The 24725-nt window shown below is 51.6% G+C and overlaps 1 protein-coding gene across 3 annotated transcripts in view; it reads right to left on the bottom strand.

Moving 5' to 3' along the window:
* Window positions 1-20792, bottom strand: part of SRL (sarcalumenin) — a 54523-nt gene extending 33731 nt beyond the window's left edge. Inside the window, exon 1 of one of the 3 annotated variants that reach the window (XM_030798135.1) lies at window positions 20719-20792. Coding sequence is in view for 1 of the 3 variants with exons in the window: in XM_030798134.1 (XP_030653994.1) it covers window positions 20719-20779 (61 nt within the window). In the remaining 2 variants the exon portion in view is untranslated. Of the gene's footprint in view, window positions 1-18365; window positions 18476-20718 lie in introns of those variants that run through there. The other 2 variants (XM_030798134.1, XM_030798136.1) reach the window with 2 other exon arrangements.
* Between the last annotated feature and the right edge of the window lie 3933 nt (window positions 20793-24725).

Genomic DNA, 24725 nt, shown 5'->3' with positions numbered 1-24725 from the left:
ATCTTAACTAACTACATCTGCAACCACCCTACTTCCAAATAAGGTCACATTCTGAGGTTCTGGGGTAAGGACTTCAACGCATCCTTTTGGGGAATGCAATCCAACCCATAACAGGTCTCCCAATAGCCCACACCACCACCTGCCTAACCCACTGCCACTCCCTTCCCCCAGCCTAGCCCCTGACTAACCCCAGCTCACATTTCAGATCTCAGCTTTGAGGCCCATCCCTTGGGAGGCCTCCACGACCCCTCCTCTGCTCTGTGTCCCTGCAGCACCTGTCACCTATGTGACATCACCCTATGTGATGGCTTTTTTTTAAAACAGGGTCTCACTCTTGTAACCCAGGATAGAGTGCAGTGGCACAATCTCAGCTCACTGCAATCTCCACCTCCTGGGTTCAAGTGATTCTCCTGCCTCAGCCTCCTGAGTAGCTTGGACTACAGGTGTGCACCACCATGCTCAGCTAATATTTGTATTTTTGGTAGAGAGGGGGTTTTGCCATGTTGCCCAGGCTGGTCTTGAACTCCTGACTCAGGTGATCCACCCGCCTCAGCCTCCCAAAATGCTTAGATCACAGGCATGAGCCACTGCACCCGGCCCTTTTTTTTTTCTTTTAACCTGTGTCCCTCCATAGATGAGCAGCTCCTGGAGGCTGGTGCCTGTGGCTTGTCCCCAGGATGGTTGCAGGTGTCCCGCTGGGGCCTGGCAGATATCCCCTCACCATAAGTACCTGCTGGCTGCACTGAGAGCACCTGACAGTAAGGAGCCTCGCTCCTGGCCAGCACTTCTCAAGCTGTGGCTCGAGGGCTGTCTGCAAAAGGACCACAGAGGAGCTTGGTTAAAAGTACAATTCCTGGTGGGACACGGCGGCTCACGCCTATAATCCCAGCACTTTGGGAAGCTGAGGCAGATGGATCACCTGAGGTCAGGAGTTTGAGACCAGCCTGGCCAACATGGTGAAGCCCCGCCTCTACTAAAAATACAAAAATTAGGCTGAGTGCAGTGGCTCATGCCTGTAATCCCAGCACTTTGGGAGGCTGAGGCGGGCAGATCACTTGAGGTCAAGAGTTCGAGACTAGGCCGGGCGCGGTGGCTCATGCCTGTAATCCCAGCACTTTGGGAGGCCGAGGCGGGCGGATCACGACGTCAGGAGATCGAGACCATCCTGGCTAACACGGTGGAACCCCGTCTCTATTAAAAATACAAAAAAAATTAGCCAGGCGAGGTGGCGGGCGCCTGTAGTCCCAGCTACGTGGGAGGCTGAGGCAGGAGAATGGCGTGAACCCTGGGGGGCAGAGCCTGCAGTGGAAAAGATCGCGCCACTGCACTCCAGCCTGGATGAAAGAGCGAGACTCCTTCTCAAAAAAAAAATAAATAAATAAAAAATAGTTCGAGACTAGCCTGGCCAGCGTGGTAAAACCCCATCTCTACTAAAAATACAAAAAAATTAGCTGGGCTTGGTGGCGGGTGCCTGTAGTCCCAGCTACTTGGGAGGCTGAGGCAGGAGAATGGTGTGAACCTAGGAGGCAGAGCTTGCAGTGAGCCGAGATCATGCCACTGCACTCCAGCCTGGGCAAAAGAGCAAGACTCTGTCTCAAAAAAAAAAAAAAAAGAAAAAACAAACAAAAAGCAATTCCTAACGTTTGGGGCTGGATGATTGAAAAAAAAAAAAAAGAAAGAAAAAGAAAAGTACGATTCCTAGGCCTATTCTCGGGCCTCCGCAACAAACTCAGAGTGGGCAGGGGGCCTCAGGAATCCACCTTTTTTTTTTTAAGATACAGAATCTTGCTCTGTCACTCAAGCTGGAGTGCAGTGGTGCAATCATGGCTCACTGCAGCCTCAAACTCCAGGGCTCAAATGATCCTCCCACCTCAGCCTCCCGAGTAGTGGGACTACAGGTGCATGCCATCATATCTGGCTAGGTTTTTAAATTTTTTTGTAAAGACAGGGTCTTACTCTGTTATCCAGGCTGGTCTCAAACTCCTGGGCTCAAGTGATCCTCCCACCTGGGCCTCCCATAGGGCTGAGATTACAGAAAGATGAACCACCACATCTGGCAAGGAATCTGCCTTTTAAACAAGCTCCCAGAAGATTCTCACACACACTAACATCCGAGAACCACCATCCTTGGACCTTGATTATGGGAGTCAATCTAAGCCCATCTTCCCAGAGACCTACGGGTTGCAAAGGGTGGAGGAACCTGCCTGTATGAGGCTGCACCAGTCCTGCCCCTGGGACCCCCTTCCTAGCTATGATCCATTTCCAAGGCCACAGGCAGCCAACAAAAGCTGATGCCCATCAGCCCTAGGCCCATCATGGGTGGGGGCATAGCTGGCCCTGCTCCCCACCAGATGATATTCCTGGGAGGAGAATGCAGAGAGAGGATCAGCTGGCAGTCGGGGGCCCTCACAGCAACTACCATGGATGGAACTCTAGTAGCCAGAGCTGCCCAGGGAGCACAGTGATGGAACAGCCCTGGGACCCCGGGCCTCTGGAGGAGGGAGAGAGAGAGGAGTGGAAAGATCACCATTAGGAGCCCAAGTGTTCTCCCCTAATCAGCAGTGGGACCTCAAGCAAGTATTTAAACATTTCTGGGCATGTTTCATTAGTAATAAAACAGAAGAGAAAAACACCCACCCTGCCCACCCCTCAGGCTTGCAGTGCCTTCATCCTACTACTATTGATGGAGTGCCTATATACTGTCACACAGTGGGAGGAATTCTGAAAGCTGGAGAGTACTAGAACATACAAGATATTTCTAATATTAAGATAAAGTGAGGCCGGGCACAGTGGTTCATGCCTATAATCCCAGCACTTTGGGAGGCCGAGATGGGAGGATTGCTTGAGCTCAAGAGTTCGCGAGCAACCTGGGCAACAGGGTGAAACCTCATCTCTATAAAAAATTTTAAAAATTAAGAAAATTAGTGTGATGGCTCACACCTGTGATCCCACCTACTCAGGAGGCTGAGGCGGGAGGATGGCTTGAGCCCAGGAGACAGAGGTTGCAGTGAGCCGACACTGCACCACTGCACTCACTGCACTCTCACCTGGGCAACACAGCAAGACCCTATCTCAAAAAAAAAAAAAGAAAAAAAAAGATAAAGTGTCCCCAAAATGTATATCCACACAAAAACCTGTACACTGATGTTTATGAGCAGTGTGATTCACAATAGCCAAAAGGTGGAAGCAGCCCGACTCTCCATCAGTAGATCAATGGATAAACAGAACATGCTCTATCCACACAATGGAATATTTTCCAGCCATGGAAAGGAGTGGAGCACTTCCACCTGCTACAAGATGGCTGAACCTGGAAGACATGATGGTAAGTGAAAGAAGGTGGACACAAAAGACCACAACTTATGTGATTCCATTTATACGAAAGTACAGAATAGGCACACCCATAGAGACAGAAAGCAGATTGGTGGTTGCTGGGGGAGCAGGGAGGAATGGATGGTGGAGGAGAACTGGGGAGTGAGTGCTAAAGGGTCCAGAGCTTCTTTCTGAGGTGATAAAAAATGTTCTAAAATTGACTGTGTTATTGGCTGCATATATCTGTGAATACACTAAAAACTACTCAATTGTATGCTTTAAATGAGAACATTATATGACGTATGAATTATATCTCAATAAACCTGTTTTCAAAAATAATAAAGAGCCGGGTGTGGTGGCTCACCCCTGTAATCCCAGCACTCAGTGAGGCTGAGGTGAGAGGATCTCTTGAGGCCAGGGGTTCAAAATCAGCCTAGGAAACATAGGGAGACCTCATCTCTACCAAAAATACAAAAAACAAGGTGGGTGTGGTGGTGTGCACCTGTAGTGCCAGCTACTCAGGAGGCTGAGGTGGGAGGATTGCCTGAGCCCGGGAGTTTGAGGCTTCAGTGAGCCCTGATTGTACCACTGCACTCCAGCCTGGGCGACAGAGTGAGACCCTGTCTCTAAAGTGTCTGATTCTTTTCTTTCTCCAAAACCTTAATTAAACCTGTTGTTTACCTTCAAAATATACCCCCAATCCAACCATTTCTTAACACCCCAGCCCCCACCGGCTCCCTGGGCCAGCCACTGTCATCTCCCACCTGGATTGTTGATGTCACCCCTTCCCGAGCTGCCTGCTTCTGTCCCCCACCCCCTGCGTGTTTCCCACACAGCCGCAGAGCCACAGGAGACCCCCCCACTCCATACACTCCCTCCAGTGGCTCCCACCTCATGCAAAGAAGAGGCCAACATCTTACGGTGACCTGGAGGCCCATGCCCTCTAGCCCTGCTTCACCTGTGACCCCATCTCTCCCATGTGCCCCCTTGTCCACTGTGTCCAACCACTCTGGATTTGCTCTTTAGGGCCCCTCCTGCCCCCTGTGCTTGCTTTGCTTTTTGCTGAGAATGCTCATGCTTCCCAGACAACCATCTGACTCACTCCTTCCTCTTCTAAGTCTGCTCCAATGTCACCAGCTCCATAAGGCCTTCCCTGGCCACCTACTGAATTATTGAATATTGTCTCCCAGTCAGTCTTCCCCATCTCCCATCCCTGGTTTTTCTCCATTGCATCTACCACCTTCTAATAATCTACATAACTTACTCGGTTTCCTGTCTGTTAGGGATTTTGTAGCCCCAGAACCTAGGGCAGCCATTGGATGGACGGGTGGATGAACAAATGGAAAGCTGGATGGATGAATGAATGGAAGGATGGATGGATGAACAGATGAATGGATGGATGGGTAGATGGATGAAGGGAAGGATGGATGGATGAACAGATGAAATGGATGGATGGGTAGATGGATGAATGGAAGGACGGATAGATGAACAGATGAATGGATGGATGGGTGGATGGATGAATGGATGGATGGGTGGGTGGATGAATGGAAGGATGGATGGGAGGATAGATAGATGGATGAATGGGTAGGTGGGTAGGTGGGTGGAAGGATGGATAGATGGATAAATGGAGGGACAGATGGATGGACACATAGATGGAAAGATGGATGGATGGGCAGATGAATGGGTGAATAGACAGATGGGTGGATAAATACATGAATGGATGAATAAATGGGTGGATGGATGAATGGAAGGAAGGAAGGGTGAATGGAAGGATGATGGATGGGTGAATGCGTGAAGGAATGGAAGGATGAATGAAAGGAAATATGAACAGATGGATGGAAGGATGGATGAATGGGTGGATGGATGGTTGAATGGATGGATGGATGGAAAAATGGACGGATAGATGGATGGATGGATGGATGGGTAGATGGATGAATGGAAAGATGGATAGGAAGATGAATGCAAGGATGGATGAACGGATGAATGGATGGATGTAAGGATGAACGGATGGGTGGATGGATGAGTAGATGCATGGATGGGTGGATGAATAGGTGTGTGGGTGGATGAGTGGGTGGATGAATGGATGAACAGATGGAAGAATGGACTAATGGATGGACTGATGAATGGATGGATGGATGGATGGATGATGGATGGATGGATGGATGAACAGACAGATGGATGGATGGATAAATGGGTGGAATGATGAATGGAAGGATGGATGAAAGGAAGGATGGATGGTGAATGGAAGGGTGGATAGATGAATGGATGGATGGACAGATAGACAGATGGGTGGATGGTGGATGGATGGATGGATGAAGGGATGGGTGGATGGATGGGTAGGTGGACAGATGAATGGATAGATGATGGATGGATGGGTGGATGCATGGATAGATGGGTGGATGGATGGATGGGTGGGTGGACGGATGGACAGACAGATGGGTGAATGGCTGGATGGAAGGATGGGTGGATGGATAGATGAATGGAGAGATGGATGGATGGGTAGACTGATGGATGGAAGGATGGATGTGGGGTGGGTGGATGAGTGAATGGATGATGGGTGGATGAATGCATAGATGAGTGGATGGGATGAATGGGTGGGTAGATGAGTAGATGGATGATGGGTAGATGATGGATGGGTGGATGGATGGATTGGTGGACAAATGGGTGAATGGAAGGATGGATGAATGGATGGATCGATGGTGGTGGTGGCAAAATGGAAGACCTTCCCTCAACCCCACTTGGGTTCCAAGAGACAGGAGAGGACCCAGATTCAGAACCAGGGAAGTGCTTGCTTAGGAGTAGGCTGTGTCCTCAGGCCATGTCACCTAAACTCTCCAGGCCTGCTTCTCATTATTAAAAGGCCCCAGAGGAGCTGCTTTCCATACCTTTCATCATGTGACAGCCACATGAACTGAACTGCTGAGTTGTAGGGCCTCCTCTTAAAGACCTTAAGATCTTATTGGAGGGGAAGGCAAGCAGGCAGAAACATGGAACTAACTTCAGGGCAGCTCCTGAGCAGGAATGTGAACCCAAAGGGCTTAGCAGAGGAGCCCATGAGGAAGTGAAGTCATTTGGGGTGGGACACTGCAGGAGCCCAGCCAGGTGTGTGGGGACAGTGGCTGTGGTTAGGACAGTAGGACACAGCCAAAGGAGAGCCTGGGATGCTGGTCTAAGGAGGGCAGCCTGGGATTCCTGGACCAGGCCTCCCCGACCATTGGTGGCCACTTCCGAAAAGGCCTGAAGGCCGGGAGCAGTAGCTCACACCTGTAATCCCAGCACTTTGGAAGACTGAGGCAGGTGGATCACGAGGTCAGGAGTTCAAGACCAGCCCGGCCAAGATGGTGAAAACCCCTCTCTACTAAAAATACAAAAATTAGCTGGATATGGTGGCACGTGCCTGTAATCCCAGCTACTCAGGAGGCTGAAGCAGAGAACTGCTTGAACCCGGGAGGTGGTGGTTGCAGTGAGCCGAGATCGCACCATTGCACTCCAACCTGCATAACAGAGCGAGACTCCACCTTAAAACAAACAAACAAAAAGCCTGGACGCAGTGGCTCACGCCTATAATCCCAGCACTTTGGGTGGCCAAGGCGGGTGGATCATGAGGTCAGGAGATCAAGACCATCCTGGCTAACACGGTGAAACTCCGTCTCTACTAAAAATACAAAAAATTAGCTGGGCGTGGTGGCGGGCACCTGTAGTCCCAGCTACTCGGGAGGCTGAGGCAGGAGAATGGCGTGAACCCGGGAGGCGGAGCTTGCAGTGAGCCGAGATCATGCCACTGCACTCCAGCCTGGGTGACAGAGCAAGACTCCGTCTAAAAAAAAAAAAAAAGAAAAAGAAAGAAAAAGTAAAAAGGAAAAAGGAAAAGGCCTGAAGACCCCAGGGCTGGGGAAAGGTGGGGACCAGTCTCCTCACTCCTGTTCCCCTCCAGAACTGGACTGAGCCACAGCCACCAGCTTCAAGTGCTGCCCAAAAACCCCAGACTCTGGGTTTGGGACCCCTAGCACCCACAGTGAGAGCACACAGCCTTCTAGTGGGGGACCCCTCCTTCTAGAGAGGGAGAGGTCATATGAAAGTGAACTTCTCAGCAACATTCAAGAAGGTTCCACATACACACTCACGTGTTCACTGCGGCATTACTCACAACAGCAAAGACACAGAATCAACCCAGGTGCCCATCAACGGTGGACTGAATCAAGAAGATGTGGTACATCTACACCATGGAATACCACACAGCCATTAAAAAAAAATCATGGCCAGGCACAGTGGCTCATGACTGTAATCCCAGCACTTTGGGAAGCCAAGGCGGGTGGATCACAAGGTCAGGAGATCGAGACCATCCTGGCTAACACAGTGAAACCCCGTCTCTACTAAAAATACAAAAAAATTAGCCAAGCGTGGTGGTGGGGACCTGTAGTCCCAGCTACTCGGGAGGCTGAGGCAGGCGAATGGCGTGAACACAAACTCAGGAGGTGGAGCTTGCAGTGAGCCAAGATCGCGCCACTGCACTCCAGCCTGGGTGACAGAGCAAGACACCGTCTCAAAAAAAAAAAAAATGTTTGCAGAAACATGGAGGCAGCTGGAGGCCATTATCCCAAGCAAATTTAGGCAGAAACAAAAAACCAGAGACTGCATATTCTCAAATATTCTCACTTATAAGTGGGAGCTAAGCACTGGACACACATGGACATAAAGAGGGGAACAATAGACACTGGGGACTACTAGATGGGGGAGTGAGAAAGAGGACAAGGGTTGACAAACTACCTATTGGGTACTATGTTCACTATTTGGCTGATAAGATCAAAAAAAGCCCAAACCTCAGCATCACGCACTACATCCATGTAAAAAACCTGCACACGTACCCCCTGAATCTAAAATAAAGTTCACTCAGAAGTTCTTCCTCTGAGGAGCTTCTGCAGATAAGGAGGTGCTTCCACATCCTGCACCCTCTCCTGCTTGACTGCTGTGCCCAGGGCCAAGACTTTGAGGGGACTGCGTGCTGGGGCCTCGTGCAGAAGAAAAGCTGGGCCTCAGGTCACAGAGCAAGCTGGTCCTGGGCTTCCGGCTTCTTGGTCCCTTACTCTTTTCATCACACAGGCAGCCAGGACCCAGACCTCCATCCCTTTCCCCTCTCTACCTCACGCTGAGTCCGAGACACACCCCCTAGGAGCTGGGCAATTCTGCTCAATTCTCCCCACCCGGGCAGCCACCCTCCTACCTAGCACCACTACTAGGCTGGGCTACCTCCTGAGATTCTCTGCCCGAGCCAGCTCTCCATCCGTTCATTCAACACACTTGCCCGGGTGTGTCTGCAGAGCTCCAGATCAGCTGCGGGGGCAACATATGGGCTGTGGAACAAAGAGGACCAAGGAAACAGGTACCCCCTCTACCCAGTGGAATACTATCCCCTAGGAGAAAGCCCCCCAAAATTAGTGTATCCCTAAAATTCATATCCACCTAGAACCTCAGAATGTGATTTTTTTTTTTTTTGAGATGGAGTCTTGCCCTGTCGCCCAGGCTGGAGTATGGTGGTGCGATCTTGGCTCACTGCAACCTCCACCTCCCGGGTTCAAGCGATTCTCCTGCCTCAACCCCCCAAGTAGCTGGGATTACAGGCGCGCACCACCATGCCTGGCTAATTTTTTTTTTTTTTGTATCTTTAGTAAGACAGGATTTCACCATGTTGGCCAGGCTGGTCTTGAACTCCTGACCTCGTGATCCACCCCCCCCCCCCTTGGCCTCCCAAAATGCTGGGATTACAGGTGTGAGCCACCACACCAGGAAGAATGTGACCTTCTATAGAAACAGGGTCTTTGAAATGTAATTAGTTAAGATGAGATCATACTGGATTAGGTTGGCCCTAAACCCAACATCTTCAATGTCCTTAGGTGATGAGGAGAGGACACAGAGACACACAGACAGGGAAGAAGGCCACACGATGACAGAGGCAGAGAGTGCAGTGATGAAGCTACCACCCAAAGAATGCCAGGAATTGCTGGCAACCACTGGATGCTGGAAGAGGCAAGGAAGGATCCCCCTTAGACCTTTCAAAGGGAATGTAGCCCTGCCAACACCTTGATTTCAGACTTTGGGGCTCCAGAATTGTGAGAGAATAAATTTCTGTGGTTTTGGCCACGCACGGTGGCTCATACCTATAATCCCAGCACTTTGGGAGGCCGAGGTAGGATCGCTTGAGCCCAGAAGTTCAAGACCAGCCCAGGTAACATCGCGAGAGCCCTGTCTCTACAAAAAATACAAAAATTAGCTGAGCATGGTGGTGCATGCCTATAGTCTCAGCTACTTGGGAGGCAATGGTGGGAGGATCACTTGAGCCTGGGAGGCAGAGATGGCAGTGAGCAGAAATTGCACGACTGCACTCCAGCCTGGGCAACAGAGTGAGACCCTGTCTCAAAAACAAAAAAAATTGCTGTGGTTTTAAGCCACTGAGTTTGTGGCAAGTTTTACCCTAGTCCCAGGAAGATCATATAGGAACCAACACCTAAGCCTGGCGCTGTGAAATCTTCCCGACACCATTTAACACTGAGCCGATCATTTTCACCATCCCCATGGCCCCAGACCCTGTCGTCACCATCCTGGGGCCCACATGCTCTGAAACCCAGCTCGAGCCCCCCTTCCAGGAAGCATCCCCCGACAACCGCTCCCCCTTTCTCTGCACTCTCAGGCTGCTTATTTTTAGCTGCTGATTACGTCTACCTTATATGGTTCTCTATTCATGTCATGAGCAGGGGCTGTCTCCCCTCCTAGTCTGTAAGCTCTTTGAGGACAGAGAATCCCAAAGATATTAACAGTCCTGAGCAGGGGCGGCGTGTTGATGGATTCCCCTGGTTGGTCAAGTTTCATGGTATTTCAGGAAACTGGAGGCAAGGCAAATATCAAGTTGCTGCATACTCACAAGAGTGATAACCTATCATTCTTGTCATAGCCCTTTTAACCTTAGAAAGTATCTATTATCGAAAAATATTTTAAGCATCCGATAGCCATTTTCTTATTATAGTCATGAAACAGCTCCATGCTGGAAATAGGGCAAGTATCATTATCCCCATTTTATGGGTGAAGAAACAAACGCAGAGATAGTCAGGGACTTGGCGGCTGATTTGTGACAAAACCAGCATTTGCTCTGCCCCCCGGGTTCCAGTGCTCCCGATGGGCCCCACCCCAGGCCAGCGGCTCTGCCTCTGTGTGGACAGCGCCAAGCGAGGAGGGACTTGGTGGACTGCCCACCAGCTTAACTACCAATTCGGAAAGGAAACAAAGGCAGGAAAGGAGGTGGGCGGTGTCTTGGGAGCCCGAGGCCAGGATGGTCTCCCCAGGACAGGGTGAGTACTTGACACTTCTCCAGTTCTTTTCCAGATTCTTCCCAAGTCCTAGAGAGCACTCCTGGTCTCTTGATCTCCTTGGGTAAGTGCAAGAAAAATAAGTAATCATCTACTACTTGACACTAAGTAACCAACAAATTGGCTAGAGGCCTCTCTGGTGGACACAGGGACGCAGGCGGTCACATCAGGCCCTAAATGCTGTGTAAGTTGGATGCTCATCATTGGCATGGCTTCCAAAGGAATGGCTTGGTCAAGCCTTTACCTATTGCCATCTAGAGGAAATTTTTTTTTTTTTCAACAGAGTCTTGCTCTGGCACCCAGACTGGAGTGCAGTGGCACAATTACAGTTCATCGCAGCCATGACCTCCCGGGCTCAAGAGATCCACCTGCTCCAGCCTCCCAAGTAGCTGGGACCACGTGCATAGGCCATTATGCCTGGCTAATTGTATTTTTTGTAGAGATGGGGTTTCTCCATGTTGCCCAAGCTACTCTCGAACTCCTGGGGTCAAGCGATCTACCCGCTTCAACCTCCCAAAGTGCTGGGATTGCAGGGAAGAGCCACCGTGCCCAGCCTAGAGGAAATTCTGTGGGAGAAAACTGAGCTGGCCTAGGTCCTAGCCAAATGACTACCTGAAGGAGGACCGGGGGCTGCAGTTTTGGCAGCAATCCAGTGGTGGGGGGAGGCGGGGGCTCCCAAACCCCGGGACTCTCCCCTGAGCTCCCAGCACAAGCCACTTCCTACAAGCCCAGAACTCCAGGCCAGACTTTGTCTGCACCTGTTTGAGCTCAGAGTACAGTCCCTGCCCTAGAGGCATCCAAAAATATCTGAGAGAGAGGGGAATGGGAGGGGCTATCTGGAAGAAAACACGCTAGAGTCTTCAGAGGGCTGAGAGAAAGAGCCACTTGGCTCAGCATTCTTTTCCCAACTGGCCCCAACTCATCAGGGCGGCCTAATCTCCCCTGAACATGAGCCCCACACTCTAGCCAGAGCTAGTCTCATCCTGTCCCTGGCAGTGCCATGCTCTGAGCTTCCTAACCTCCTGGCTTTTGTCACCATCTTCAGGTGTCTCTGCCTGCACAAATCATCTGTCATTCATTAGACATTGTTGACTGCCTTGAATGAGCCAAGCGTCATGCTACACTGTTAGTGATGAAATACGGGCAAATTAAACAAAGGCACAGCTTCCACCCTCCCCAAGCTGACCGTCCAGCGATCATCCCCTCCCTGCAAGTTGGGCTGAAACCCTGTCCCTCTGCACAGCCAACCTTCCCAACCACCTTCTGAACTTCAACCAGAGTGAGCATAGGCTGCCGGTGGGGGGGTGTTAGTTACATTTTTTTTTCAGTGCGTGTCATCTCCCCAAATAGAAGGTCAGCTCCTGAGGGCAGAGACACAACTCATTCCCGCCTGCACAGTGCAGCTGGCCAGGACCTCACAGGGCTGACAAGGGGCTGAGAGCTGGGCCTCGCAGGGAGGGACCCACAGCTGCCTTACACCTTTCCCTGCTCTCATCAAATGCCCCACTCTCTCTGCTCCCTGCAGTCCCTGAGGCATCTGAGTCTGAGATTGTGCCATACCCTCATGCTTCTATTTGATCCTTTTGTGTCTTCATCCCTAACCTGAGTCCATCCTGCTTTTCCAGCCTAAAGGGGGACTCCCTTTAGGGAGCATCTCTCATTTCTTCAGGATTTGGCACCCAATCTCTCCTCTCCTGCCAGGGCTGGCCACAGCCTGCACTCATTCTGTGCTCTCTCTTTTTTTAAATATGGGGTCTCGCTCTGTTGCCCAGCCTAGAGTATGGTGGTACAATCTTGGCTCACTGCAACTTCAACCTCCCAGGCTCAAGCCATCCTTCCACCTCAGCCTCCCGAGTAGCTGAGACCACAGTGTACCCACTACATCCAGCTATTTTTACATTTTTTTTGTAGAGACAAGATCTCACTGTGTTGCCCAGGCTGGTCTGGAACTCCTGGGCTCAAGCAATCCTGCTGCCTCAGCCTCCCAAAGTGCCAGGATTACAGGTGTGAGCCACTGTGCCTAGCCTATTAATTAAATTTAATAAATTATTGCTTTAATTCTGATTTAATTTGGTGCTTTCATTCTGATTCTGCCACCTTCCCTGAGATGGGGTGGTTCAGCGATGGCTGCTCTGGGAGTCCCTCTGTGAGGCACAATGAGGAAGTGACAGGCAACAGGCATGGCCCCAAAGTAGGGGGACAGCTGGGACCTTGACTCCGAGTAAAACCACCTTCAGGGCTGCAGAGGGATGAGGGAGGCTGAAACTAGATGGAACAGGACTTCTCTGATATTAGAGAAGGATGATAGCACAGGCTGCCGCCACCGAGGATATGAATCAGTCTCTAGAAACTCAGTTAAATCTGTCCCATTTGCTAAACTGCACCCACCCCTGTCACGTCCTGCTGAGGACACCCAGCTACGGATGAGCACAGGGGACTGGGACCTCTCGAGCACTGGGCAGATCATGCTGAGCAGCCGTGCTCACCATGGCTCCAATTCATTCATTCATTATTTCACCCATTCAGGACCCAGAAGAGAAACCCCTGCTATGGACCTCATTCCCTCTGCACTCAGAACCGGTGAACTATTTACCACCTCTGTGTTGAGATTTAGGAACTTTGGGTGAGACCTTGCCTGCCAAATGGGAAATTCCATCTTAGAGATATCTTCCTTGAGCTGAAATCTTCTGAATCCTCTGAAACACAGACAGACTTGAGCCAAGTGCCCATCTGTGCTGCGAGTCATCGGCCTCCACTGCAATGAGCTGCAGCTCCTCCCCTGACCAGGGTCTTGGTAGCAGGGACAGGGGTTGGAGCAGGGGCCCAACGTGAATAGGGAAGGGAGACCCAGGAGGCAATGAAGGAGCCAAATAGGGTGGTGGCAGACTCTGAAGATCGACTTTTAGCTCTAAGAAGACAGGTGAGGCCAGGGGCAAGGACCCTGAGGAGCCAGGACTCCCAGAGCAAACTCGGGAGACAACAGAAGCCAGCCCATCACCTTGAGCCAAAGTGAGTCCCACCAATGGGACATGAGAGGGCACAGGCCTCACAGCCAGGAACACATCATGAAGGGGACCTGAGGCTGGACTCCCATCCCCAGTCCATAAGGAAGAATGAAAACCAAAGTCAGCTGCGTGCAGTGGCTCACGCCTGCAGCCCCAGCACTTTGGGAGGCCAAGACAGGAGAATCACTTGAGCCCAGGAGTTTGAGACCAGCCTCAGCAACACAGTGACATAGTGAGACCACGTATCTACAAAAAATAAAATTAGCTGGGTGTGGTGACACATGCCTGCAGTCCCAGCTCCTCTGAAGGCTGAAATGGGAAGATCACTTGAACCCAGGAAGTTGAGGCTGCAGTGAGCTATGATTGCACCACTGCACTCCAGCCTGGGAGACTAAGTGAGACCTTATCTCAAAAAAATAAATAAAAATTAAAAAGAGAGAGAGGACTACGGTCATCATCTGGGTAACTCAGGCCACGTATCCACCGCGCCAATTCCCACTTAAAAAAGCTAACCCTGGGCCGGGCACGGTGGCTCACGCCTGTAATCCCAGCACTTGGGAGGCCGAGGTGAGCGGATGACGAGGTCAGGAGATCGAGACCAGCCTGACCAACATGGAGAAACTCCGTCTCTACTAAAAATGCAAAATTAGCCGGGGGTGGTGGCGCATGCCTGTAATCCCAGCTACTCAGGAGGCTAACGCTGGAGAATCACTTGAACCTGGGAGGCAGAGGTTGTGGTGAGCCAAGATCGCGCCACTGCACTCCAGTCTGGGCAACAAGAGCAAAACTCCATCTCAAAAAAATAAATTAAATTAAAAATAAAAGTTAAAAAAAAGAAAAAACTTTTCTCAGCCAGGTGCACTGGTTCACGCCCATGGGAAGCCAAGGCAGGTGGATCACTTAAGCCCAGGGATTTGAGACCATCCTGAGCAACATAGTGAGTCCTGTCTCTCCCATAAAAAACAAAATTAGCTGGGCATAGTGTAGTCCTGGCTACTCGGGAGGCTGAGGTGGGAGGATTGCTTGAGCCCAGGAGGTGGAGACTGCAGTGAGCCTTGATCAACCACTGCACTCCAGCCTGCGCAACAGAGTGAGTCCCTGTCTAAAAAAATAAATAAAAAGAAAAGGTAAAGAAAAAAATTTTCTCTATCTCAGTAAACCCATCTGCTTTTAAGTTACTGTTGTTGGCCTTTATTTATCCCAAACTTAATTTTTAAAAGTTTCTATGTCTAAAGACGTTGCCTCCTCATCCTCATTAAATACCCTCAAACCCTCCTCAGCTGTCAGAAGCAACAGCTCCTCTCCCTCAGCATCTCTGTGATATTTAATCCTGCTGGCCACCCGCCCTTCTTCCAGAAGACCTGGGCTTGCAGGTCACTGTCTCTTCTTGGGTCCCTTCCTATCTTTCTGAAATTCATTTATCTTCTTCCTCTTCCTACTCCTCAAACTCAGCGTTCATCAAGGATCGGTCCTTGAATCTTTGTCTCTCCCTGGTACAGCTCCATGGGTGACCTCAGAGCCTCCCTCTCATCTTTACGTAAATGAATCTCACTCCTAAATGCCCTGACCTGACTTCCCTCCTAAGCTCCAGTCCTGCCTTTCTAACCCCTGCCACCTCCTTCCAGATGCCCCACGAGTAGCCAATCTTCATAATGACCAAAACTGAACTTTTTTTTTTTTTTTTTTTTGAGACAGAGTCTTGCTCTGTTGCCCAGACTGGAGCGCAGTGGCGTGATCTCAGCTCACTGCAACCTCTGCCTCCCGGGTTCAAGCAATCCTCCTGCCTCAGCCTCCCGAGTAGCTGGGATTACGGGCGCATGCCATTACGCCCAGCTAATTTTGTGTATTTTCAGTAGAGACGGGGTTTCACCCTATTAGTCAGGCTGGTCTCAAACTCCTGACCTCATGATCTGCCCTCCTCAGCCCCCGCAAAGTGCTGGAATGACAGGTGTAAGCCACTACACCTGGCCATAAACTTTTTTTTTTTTTTTTTTTTTGAGACAATGTCTCACTCTGTTGCCCAGGTTGGAGTACAATAGTGCAATTACAGCTCACTGCAGCCTCAGCCTACCAAGCTGAGGCGATCCTCCTGCCTCAACCTCCCAAGTAGCTGGGATTACAGGCACCGGCCACCATGCCCAGTTCATTTTTTCTATTTTTTGTTTTATTTTCTACGTTGTCCAGGCTGGCCTCAAACTCCTGGGCTCAGGCCATCCTCCTGCCTCTGCCTCCCAAAGTGCTAGGATTACAGGTGTGAGCCACTTCACCCAAGCCCAAACTGGACTCAAAATCTGTTCCTCTCTCTTATGTTCCCAGTCTATTTTTCTGGCAAGATCATTCTCCCAGTGACCTCGACGGAACCTGTAAGGGCCCCCTCCCCCGACCTGGCTCCCAAGCTAGGAAGGCCAGGGATTCTACACCAGCCATCAGCTGGGTCCACCCCTTCTCTCCACTCTCAATCCCTCGCCCAGGTCCACACTCCCTCACCTACCTCTCTGGCATGGCTGACTAATCAGTTTCCCCTCTCCCTACTCTTCCTACAAACAACTGCCAGATGGATCTTCCCTGAGCCCTTGGTGGTGACCCGCTGCCCAAGGAGCAAAGCCCTGCTTGGCCTAACAAGGCCCTTCACACTTCAGCCCCAACCCTGCCTTCCAAACACGTCCCACCACCCCACTTCCATCTGCCCGCCTTCATGCAAGACAGAACAATGCTCCCCTTTCCTGGGTCTCACCAGAGCCCCGTTGCTCTGGCACCGTGAGTTTGCTCATCTTGTTCCCTCAACTCAGAATTCCCTTCCTGCCATCTTTCTGTTCTGCATCCTGCTTTCTTCAAGGCCCAGCTCAAATATTCCCTCATCCGTAAAACCTTTTCTGATCCAATCCACTCAGCTCAAGATGGTCTCCTCCCTGCCTTCAACCCCACCTTGCTTTTCCTGTGCCTCCCCAACGACACTGATGTGTGTCCCGTTTGACTAGATTCAGCTACGTGCAAGGTAGAAGATGCCTCCTCTCCCCTACCGGACTATAAGCACTGAGGACAAAATGCCTGTCTCAATTCCCCTAGTACCATACCTCAAAAACAGCAGGGATGCAGCAAACAGGGGATGGGTTCACGAATGATGGAACGCGTTGAGGTGTTTGAATGAGAGGGTTGCACACATGAGCGATGTTTACAGGTAAGGACTTATGCTGCGATGAGGCCTGGATTTGGGTTTGGAGCAGGGCATGTGCCCAGGAGAGACAGCTAAGTAAGCCCAGGCGCTCCATCCCACAGCCATGGCACTCCCTGCTCCCCACTCCCCCAGCCGCCTGCCTCGTTCCAGCCACGATGCACAGGGCCTAGCCCTGTCCTTAGCCCGCAGGCCAGGTCAGAGAACGGAAGCAGCTGTTCTCCTCCTGTGTCCATAGGCTGACTCTCCCCAGCCCACTACACCCAAGCAGGCATCAAACGGCCAGCTGGATGCTACCGGCCTCATCTGGACCTCCCTCTGGGGGATAAGTGGGTAAAAGCACTGGCCAAGGAGTGGAAAGGACTGAATTCCAGCTCTGGACTGCCATGAACTCACTGTTTGACCTTCATTGTAATACCCGGATGTGGGAAAAAAAACAGCAGTTCCTAAACAGCAGTTCCACAGGCCACCATGCCAGATGCCACCTTTTTTTTTTTTTTTCCTTGAGACAAGGTCTCGCTCTGTCACCCAGGCTGGAGTGCAGTGATGCAATCACAACTCACTGCAGCCTGACCTCCCAGGTTCATGTGATCCTCCCATCTCAGCCTCTCAAGTAGCTGGGACCACAGGCGTGCACCCCTACACCCAGCTATTTTTTTTTTTTTTTTTTTTTTTTTTAGAGACAGGGTCTCACTATGTTGTCCAGACTGGTCTCAAATTCTTAGCTTCAAGCAATCCTCCCACTTTGGCTTCCCAAAGCGCTGGGATTACAGGTGTGAGCCACTGTGTCCGACCAAGGTGTCACTTTCTTGAGGGATGTGTTCATTAGCACGACCCAGTCTAGTGCCTTCCAGGCTCACTGTGGGACCAGATGTCCCCTACGGGCTTGCCCGGCTGCACCAAATGAGGAGTCAGGGAACCAGCTGTGGGGAAAAGGCTTCTGGGGTCTGTTCTCTCCCCAGGACCCCTGAGCTTGCTACATTTTCTCAGCAGCCCTGCCACAGTGGATCCTAGCAGCTGGGCTGCCCTGATGAGGAAACTGGAGTGCTGGCCTCTTTCCAGAAATAACCAGCTAAGGGTGGGAGAGAAAGGGGTGGGGAAACGGCTTCCTGACCGTCACTGCACCCTTGTCTCACATGGCGGGCGCTGAGCCGTGGGCACTCACAGAGGGGCAGCCCCAGCATGCACCAGCCCCTTGCCATGGGGATGGCGGGGCGGGGCCAGGGCAGATGGGCAAGTCTGAAGCTAGGGCTGGAGGTGGAGGAAGGATGAGATGGACAGGAATCACCAGATCCCCAATCTCCGTATCGAGCAAGAAGAGGGACAACAGGAAGCAAAGAGGTCCCAAATTCTGCCTTTAGCAATAAACACCAATGGCTTAAACCCGAAGAAATGAAATGCTTTCTCGGAAGACCTCGCTCTCCAGGGAAACCAAAAGCATAGCTCTTTGCCCTGCAAACTAGGGAAGCTCCCCTAGGACGGTCTTATCCACTGCACCCTTTCTCCTCCTTTTACATTCACCCTACAGGGAGAGAGGGGCTTGGGAGTGCAGGCAGGGTCTGTCACAGAGAGACGGGCCGAGGAAAGGAGAGGACCCGGGCCCGGGTGTGCCTGTCACTGACGCGCTGTCTGACCTCGGAAAAGTCTTCCTGTTTCTCTGGGTTTCCTTCCCTTCCCTGGACAGTGGGGAGACTGATCGAATCATTGCTAGGGGCGTTTCCCACTGCTTTAAGGAGGAACAGCCCCAAGCCAGGACTCCCAAAGAGGAGGGCCCAGTGGGTACAAAGGCCTGAGTGCAGCAGGTTGGGAGGTGGAAACCGGGAAGGCCCCACCTGGCTTCTTCCCCATCCTGGCATGGGCACAGGCGACGGGTGGTGGGTGACGGAGGGGCGCTTGTCTCCTCACAGGGAGGCGAGAAGGAGGGCTGCAGAGCACGCCACCCCAGGCCAGAGCAGTACAGGAGCAACAAGGAGGAAAAGCCGGAGGAGAAGCTCTTGGGGTCCCCGGCCCAGGAAGCAGATGGGAGTGGTGAGCGAGAATATCTGCCACCACCCAGCCAAGGAGCAAGCACGATAGGGAGGGAAGTTAGCACACAGCAGAGAGATGAGGGAAAGAGGTCAGAAGCCAAGGTGTGACCTTTGGGTGGGGGAGTATTTACTGGGGTGGCACAATTCTGAGGGGGGAGTCACCCAGTAGGAAGGACTGTCATGATGGGGGCGTGAGGAAGCCACCTTGTGGGTTAGAAACTGCCGGTGGACACAGGAGGAAGCCTCTTCTGGGGTATACAGTTCACAGTGGGGCAGAGTCCTGATAAAATCCACCACGTTGGATGAAACCCACAGCCCAAGCGCTGCGCAGGAGCAGGGACAGAGGGAAGCTTTACGCCGGAGGTTGGGCCAGAGGCAGACGCACGCTGTGGGACCCAGGAAGGAAAGACAGCAGAGAGAAGGGACCTTTGCACAAGCACCTGCCTGCGTCCTTTCCCCACGACAAGAGCCCCCAGCGAGACCTGCAGAACATTCCAGATGGCCAGTTCCCTCGGTGGGAGGAAAGATAAGGGATGTCCCTAAAAGGCCAAAAATTCCTGGGGCCCAGTGTGTAGCAGCCCAGCAGCTGGGGCTGGGGGGCAGCAGAGGAGGGGCCACGAAGGGAGAGGGTGGCAGCGGCTTGGGGCTCCGGATCCAATTACGCGGCTGTTTCCATACTTAGCCGCCTGACAGCCGCCTGGAATACTCAGCACTCAAGCCGCTGCAGCCCTGCAGAGCCCAAATTAACTCAAGGACAGACAAGGGCAGGGCCCAGCAGCACACGCAGTGGCGGGAGCCCCCCACCTTACATCTTGAGTCCCCAAGAAATAGCTTTTGTTCCCACCCACTGCCTGCTCTCCTTGCAGGGACTGTGACCCTGCAACCCCCTATTCAACCTCAAAGACCCGAGGGACTGGACTCTGGGCCTCGCCAGTCCAGATACCGACCTAGGCTCAGAGCCCCGCTTGGGGGAAGACTGTCGAGTCATGAAAAGACGCGGTGGGAAGTCCGGATCCTAGGGGGATCCCCAGAGTACCTCCCTAAACGCACTTCCCAGGGGAACCTGCCCTCAGGAACCTTAGGAACAAGACAGGTGGCAAAACAATCTGACATCTCCTCCACAGCCTATCGATAACCCCCATGCTGCAACCCAAGCCACCACCTCTGCTACCCAAAGTGCTGAGATGTCAAAGGGAAGCCTCAGCACACAGAGCCAAGCCCCTTTTCTGATGGAAGCCCCCACCCCGAGCAGAGGCTCTACTCCAGAACGGGCCCCGTTCCTCTTCTGAATTGCATCTAATTCTGTTTCCAGCCCAACCGCCAACTCTATTTCCGATCTTATCCCAAACCAACTCCAATTCTATCTCACTGCTCCCAAAACGGTCCCCACCTTTGCCCACTGTATCCCCCTCTGTCCACGCAAACCCGGGTCTCTTGCCCTAGTGAGGCCTCTGCCTTATCTCCCACCAGGTGGGAGGGTCACCTCAACGACCTCCAGCTCCCAGACTGCTATTTTGTCCGTCTCAGAGGCTCCCCCGTCTTGACTTTGAGGGCCCTGTTTCCCACATCTACTGGCCAGACTCCTCTCTGACCCTGGCTCAGCTCTGTTTGCTGTTGCCACTTCCTCTGGCCTCCCTGAGAGCCCTGCAACTGCGCTGCTTCTCTCCAGCACCCAGCTCTTTCTCTGAGGCCCCAGGCCCGGGAAAAAGAGAAGGGTAAGAAGACACCAGCCAAGAGCCAGGGTCTGCCGTCAGCCCCGACCCCCTACCCCACCCATGGTAGACAGAAAACCTTGGAGGAAGCGTGGGGGCGCAGTCTGGGCTGGGTCATGCTGGGAGGGGCCCTACCTGCTTGTCCTGAGAACAGGAGCGAGGCCAGGAGGCAGCCGAGCAGGACCAGCGCCCTCATGGTGACTGCCAAGAGAGCCCAGCTGCTCCTCGCCTCTATTTATACGGCCGGCCGGGGCAGCAGGCAGTGGAGGGGGGAGAGGGGTCACACAGTCACCAGGGCAACTAGGAGGGTGTGATGGGGAAGAAGCCCAGACCCCAGAAGGCTGTGCAGAGGCTCAGGCTGCACCACTGCTGTCCCAGCTGCCAGGCCCCAGAAGGCAGGGCTGTGGCTGGATTCTCTTCCCCCGAACCCCTGCAGCCCTGGAATCACATGACATGGGTCACAGGGCGTGGGTGACAGGCATAAAATGGAGCATCCCTTGGGCTTAGGCAGTGGAGCTGGGAATCTCAGTTTTCCCAGAACTTGCAATAACTTGACCTGAAGTCTGGGCAGGTTAACGACCTTTACACGCCTGCACTGGAAGGAGGAAGCTGTAAGGCCACGCAAAAGAAATCCTATTTAACAGCCACTGATCCACATGCTAGAGAGTGGTCAGCTACAGCAAACCCGCAACGTGTGACCTCTGAGCTCCAAGGCTGCAGCCCTGGAACAACCGTCCCAGCCTCTGGAAGAGAGAGAGCACAGACCAGAGGGAGAGGGGCACGGTGAGACACAAGCTGAGGCTGCGGTGTAAATTGGAGGATGGGGCAAATAGAAATCCATTTCCAATGGCCCAGGGGTTCCAGAACATTCAGTTACCTCTGCAAAGTGCTTGTTTGTTTTTGATAGAGGATCTCGCTCTGTCACCCAGGCTGGACTGCAGTGGCACAATCATCGCTCACTGCACTCGACCTCCCAGGCTCAATCAATCCTCCCAACTCAGCCTCCCAAGTAGCTAGGACAATAGTGCCACCATGCTGTACTAATTTTTTTAAATTTTTTATAGATGGCCCAGAGAGCCAGTTGTAAGAAGCCAAGGGAAAGCAGGCACTTGCTTGTCTGGTCGGGGTATGGTGCCACTGTGTGGGGAAGAGGTAGAAGCCAGCCTTGGAGGAAAGGAACTAAATCAGGGCCAGGCACAGCGGCTCACACCTGTAATCCCAGCACTTTGGGAGGCCGAGGCGGGTGGATCACCTGAGGTCAGGAGATTGAGAACAGCCTGGCCAACATGGTGAAACCCCATCTCCACTAAAAATACAAAAATTACCAGGTGTGGTGGCGGGTGCCTGTAATCCCAGCTCCTCAGGAGGCTGAAGCAGGAGAACCACTTGATCCCAGGAGGCGAAGGTTGCCATGAGCCAAGATTGTGCCACTGACTCTGGCCTGGGCAACAGAGCAAGACTCTGTCTCAAAAAAAAAAAAAAAAAAAAAAAAAAAAGAATTATGCATCTGGTAGGCACTTGACTTTTTTTTTTTTTTTTAATCTTTTTTAAGAGACAGGGTCTCTCTCTGTCACCCCGGCTGGAGTAGTGACACGATCATAGCTCACTGCAGCCTTGAACTCCTGGGCTCAAGCCACCCTCTCACCTCAACCTCTGAGGGGCTGGGAATACAGGTGTGCAACACATCTGGCTAATTTTTTTGTTTTGTACAAACAGGGTCTTCCTATGTCACTCAGCCTGGTCTCCAACTGCTGGGCTCAAGAGATCTTCCTGTCTCGACCTCCCAAAGCACTATGATTACAGGCATGAGCTACTGCTTTTTCAAAGACAAGGCCTTGGGCCTTTTCCTCTTGGAAGTCCCCTCTCTCTCACTAAGGAAGGAGCTGTTTTTCTTTCTTTTGCCTATTAAACCTCTGCTCCTAAACTCCTCATGTGTGTCTGTGTCCTAAATTTTCTTGGCGTGAGACAATGAACCCTAGGTATTTACCCCAAACAATGTAGCCGCTTCAGGTTGGGGACCTCATCCAGGATCCCAAGGTACAACACTCACCAAAACGAGTCAAGAAAACTTACTGTGAACTATTTACGGCCTTTAATAATTAAATAAGGTATAGTCCTGTGAAGAAAATTTGAAGCATGTTTGTTTCTCTCTGCCTGGTTTCTCTGGAATCTGGAAACTATCTCAACATCTGGTGGAGACAAACCAGTGTTACAACCCATCAGAATGGCTGACAGTAATCAAACTCTAAATGGTGCTGCAGACAGAACCACGCATGGACATGTCTTTTTTCTGAGGACCCTTAGCTCGACCCCCGGAGGAGCCCTCAGCTTCTGTTCCCCACACAACACCCCTTTTAAGCATGAAGTAGCCAGAAAGCGTCATCATCAAACAACCCCTAAGAGCAGTTAGGGTCACCACTCCAGAGTGGTGAATGATACAGGAGTTAAGAAGAAATTACTTAGATAGTGAGGACACAGAAGTCCTCAGTAAGGTTTTCCTTTTACTGAAAAGCAGCCCCAAATCATTTTCCTTTCTAACAAAGAGCAGTCTGTAAAATCGAGCTGCAGACATAGATGCAGGCAGTTGTGCCAATCATGTTCAAAATGGTGGCTCCATCTTCCCTTCTCTGCCAGCCACGTGCACAGTAAGGAGCACACAAGATGGCGCTGGCCAAGGGGAAAGTTCACTTACATAATAAGATTAGAGTGGGGAGGTCAGCCTTCCCCCCACCCCAGAGCTATGTAAACATCATATCTGACTGAACCAATCTGTGAGCCCTATGTAAATCAGACACCACCTCTTCAAGCCTGACTATAAAATCCGGTGCATCCGCTGCCGGTGGCCTTTTCCTTTCAGAAGTCCCCTCTCTGTCACTGGAGAGAGCTGTTTTCCTCTCTCTCTTTCTTTCTGTTTCTTTTGCCTATTAACCCTCTGCTCCTAAAAATTAAAAAAATTAAAAAATAAAAAAATTTTATAAATATAGATGAGGTCTCACTGTGTTACCCAGGCTCCTCTCAACCTCCCAGGCTCAAGTGATTCTCCCACCTCGGCCTCCTGAGTAGCCGGGACTACAGGCGTGAGCCACCATGCCCAGCTCAGCTCAGCTCAGCTCGGCCTTCAGACAGAAGCTGCCAGGGCCCTCAGCCTAAAAGTCCCCAGCCCCATTTTCAGAAGCCATGCATCCCTAGGCACACCTGCTCGTGACTGTCTCAGACTGACATTCCTCAGATGACTGGGGAGGAAGTGTGTTTGAGAACAAGACATGGGGCAGGAGAAAAACCATATAGCCCAGCTACTCCTTTCCAACGGTCCCATTTCTGATGCCCTGGAGCCAGGGTCGGCCAGCTGCTTCTGTAAGGGGCCAGGCGGTAAATAGTTTAGGTTTTGTTGGCCATCTGCAACTCTTCCACTCTGCCTGTATAGCTAGAGCAGCTGGCACCACAGAGATGAATGGATGTGGATGCATCCTGATAAAACTTTATTATAAAAAAGAGGCAGCAGGCTGGTTCTAAGCTGTAGTTTGCAGATCTCTGCCCACACTCTAGGGAAATCATTTGGTGAATTACTTCGTAAAGCAGAAAATCCTTTAGTAAAGGATCAACCATATCAGCACTTTATGAATCTGGGTTTTCCTACGTCTGGCTGCTTCATGTGGGGGTTCAGAGCTAGAAAGGGGAAGGTGGTGCAGTATCTTGGGGCCAGGGGATGATGTGTTACGTGTAACAAGGCTGCTGTGGATTTGAGCCTGGGAGCACATGCTCCAGGGAGAAATATGTGAGGAGTTTTCTTAATCTTTTTTTTTTTTTGAGACAGAGCCTCATTCTGTCGCCCAGGCTAGAGTGCAGTGGCACAATCATAGCTCACTGCAGCCTCAACCTCCTGGGCTCAAGCAAACCTCCTACCTCAGCCTCCAAGCAGTTGGGAGTACTACACCTGGCCATTTTTTCTTTTTCTTTTTGTAGCAACACAGTCTACCTACGTTACCCAGGCTGGTCTCAAACAATCCTCCTGCCTTGGCCCCCCAAAGTTCCAGGATTATAGGCGTGAGCCTGACAACAAGAGTTTCTGGTGGGAAAGAAGTAGGTTTAACCCTGAAAAACTTTCTCCGATCAAATGAGAAGAGGTCCCCAGAAGCGACAAG

The sequence above is a fragment of the Nomascus leucogenys genome, chromosome 18 (assembly GCF_006542625.1).
Source record: "Nomascus leucogenys isolate Asia chromosome 18, Asia_NLE_v1, whole genome shotgun sequence".
Lineage (NCBI taxonomy): Eukaryota > Metazoa > Chordata > Mammalia > Primates > Hylobatidae > Nomascus > Nomascus leucogenys.
The sequence above is the reverse complement of the archived record's forward strand: the minus strand, read 5'-3'. Positions and strand labels throughout refer to the sequence as shown.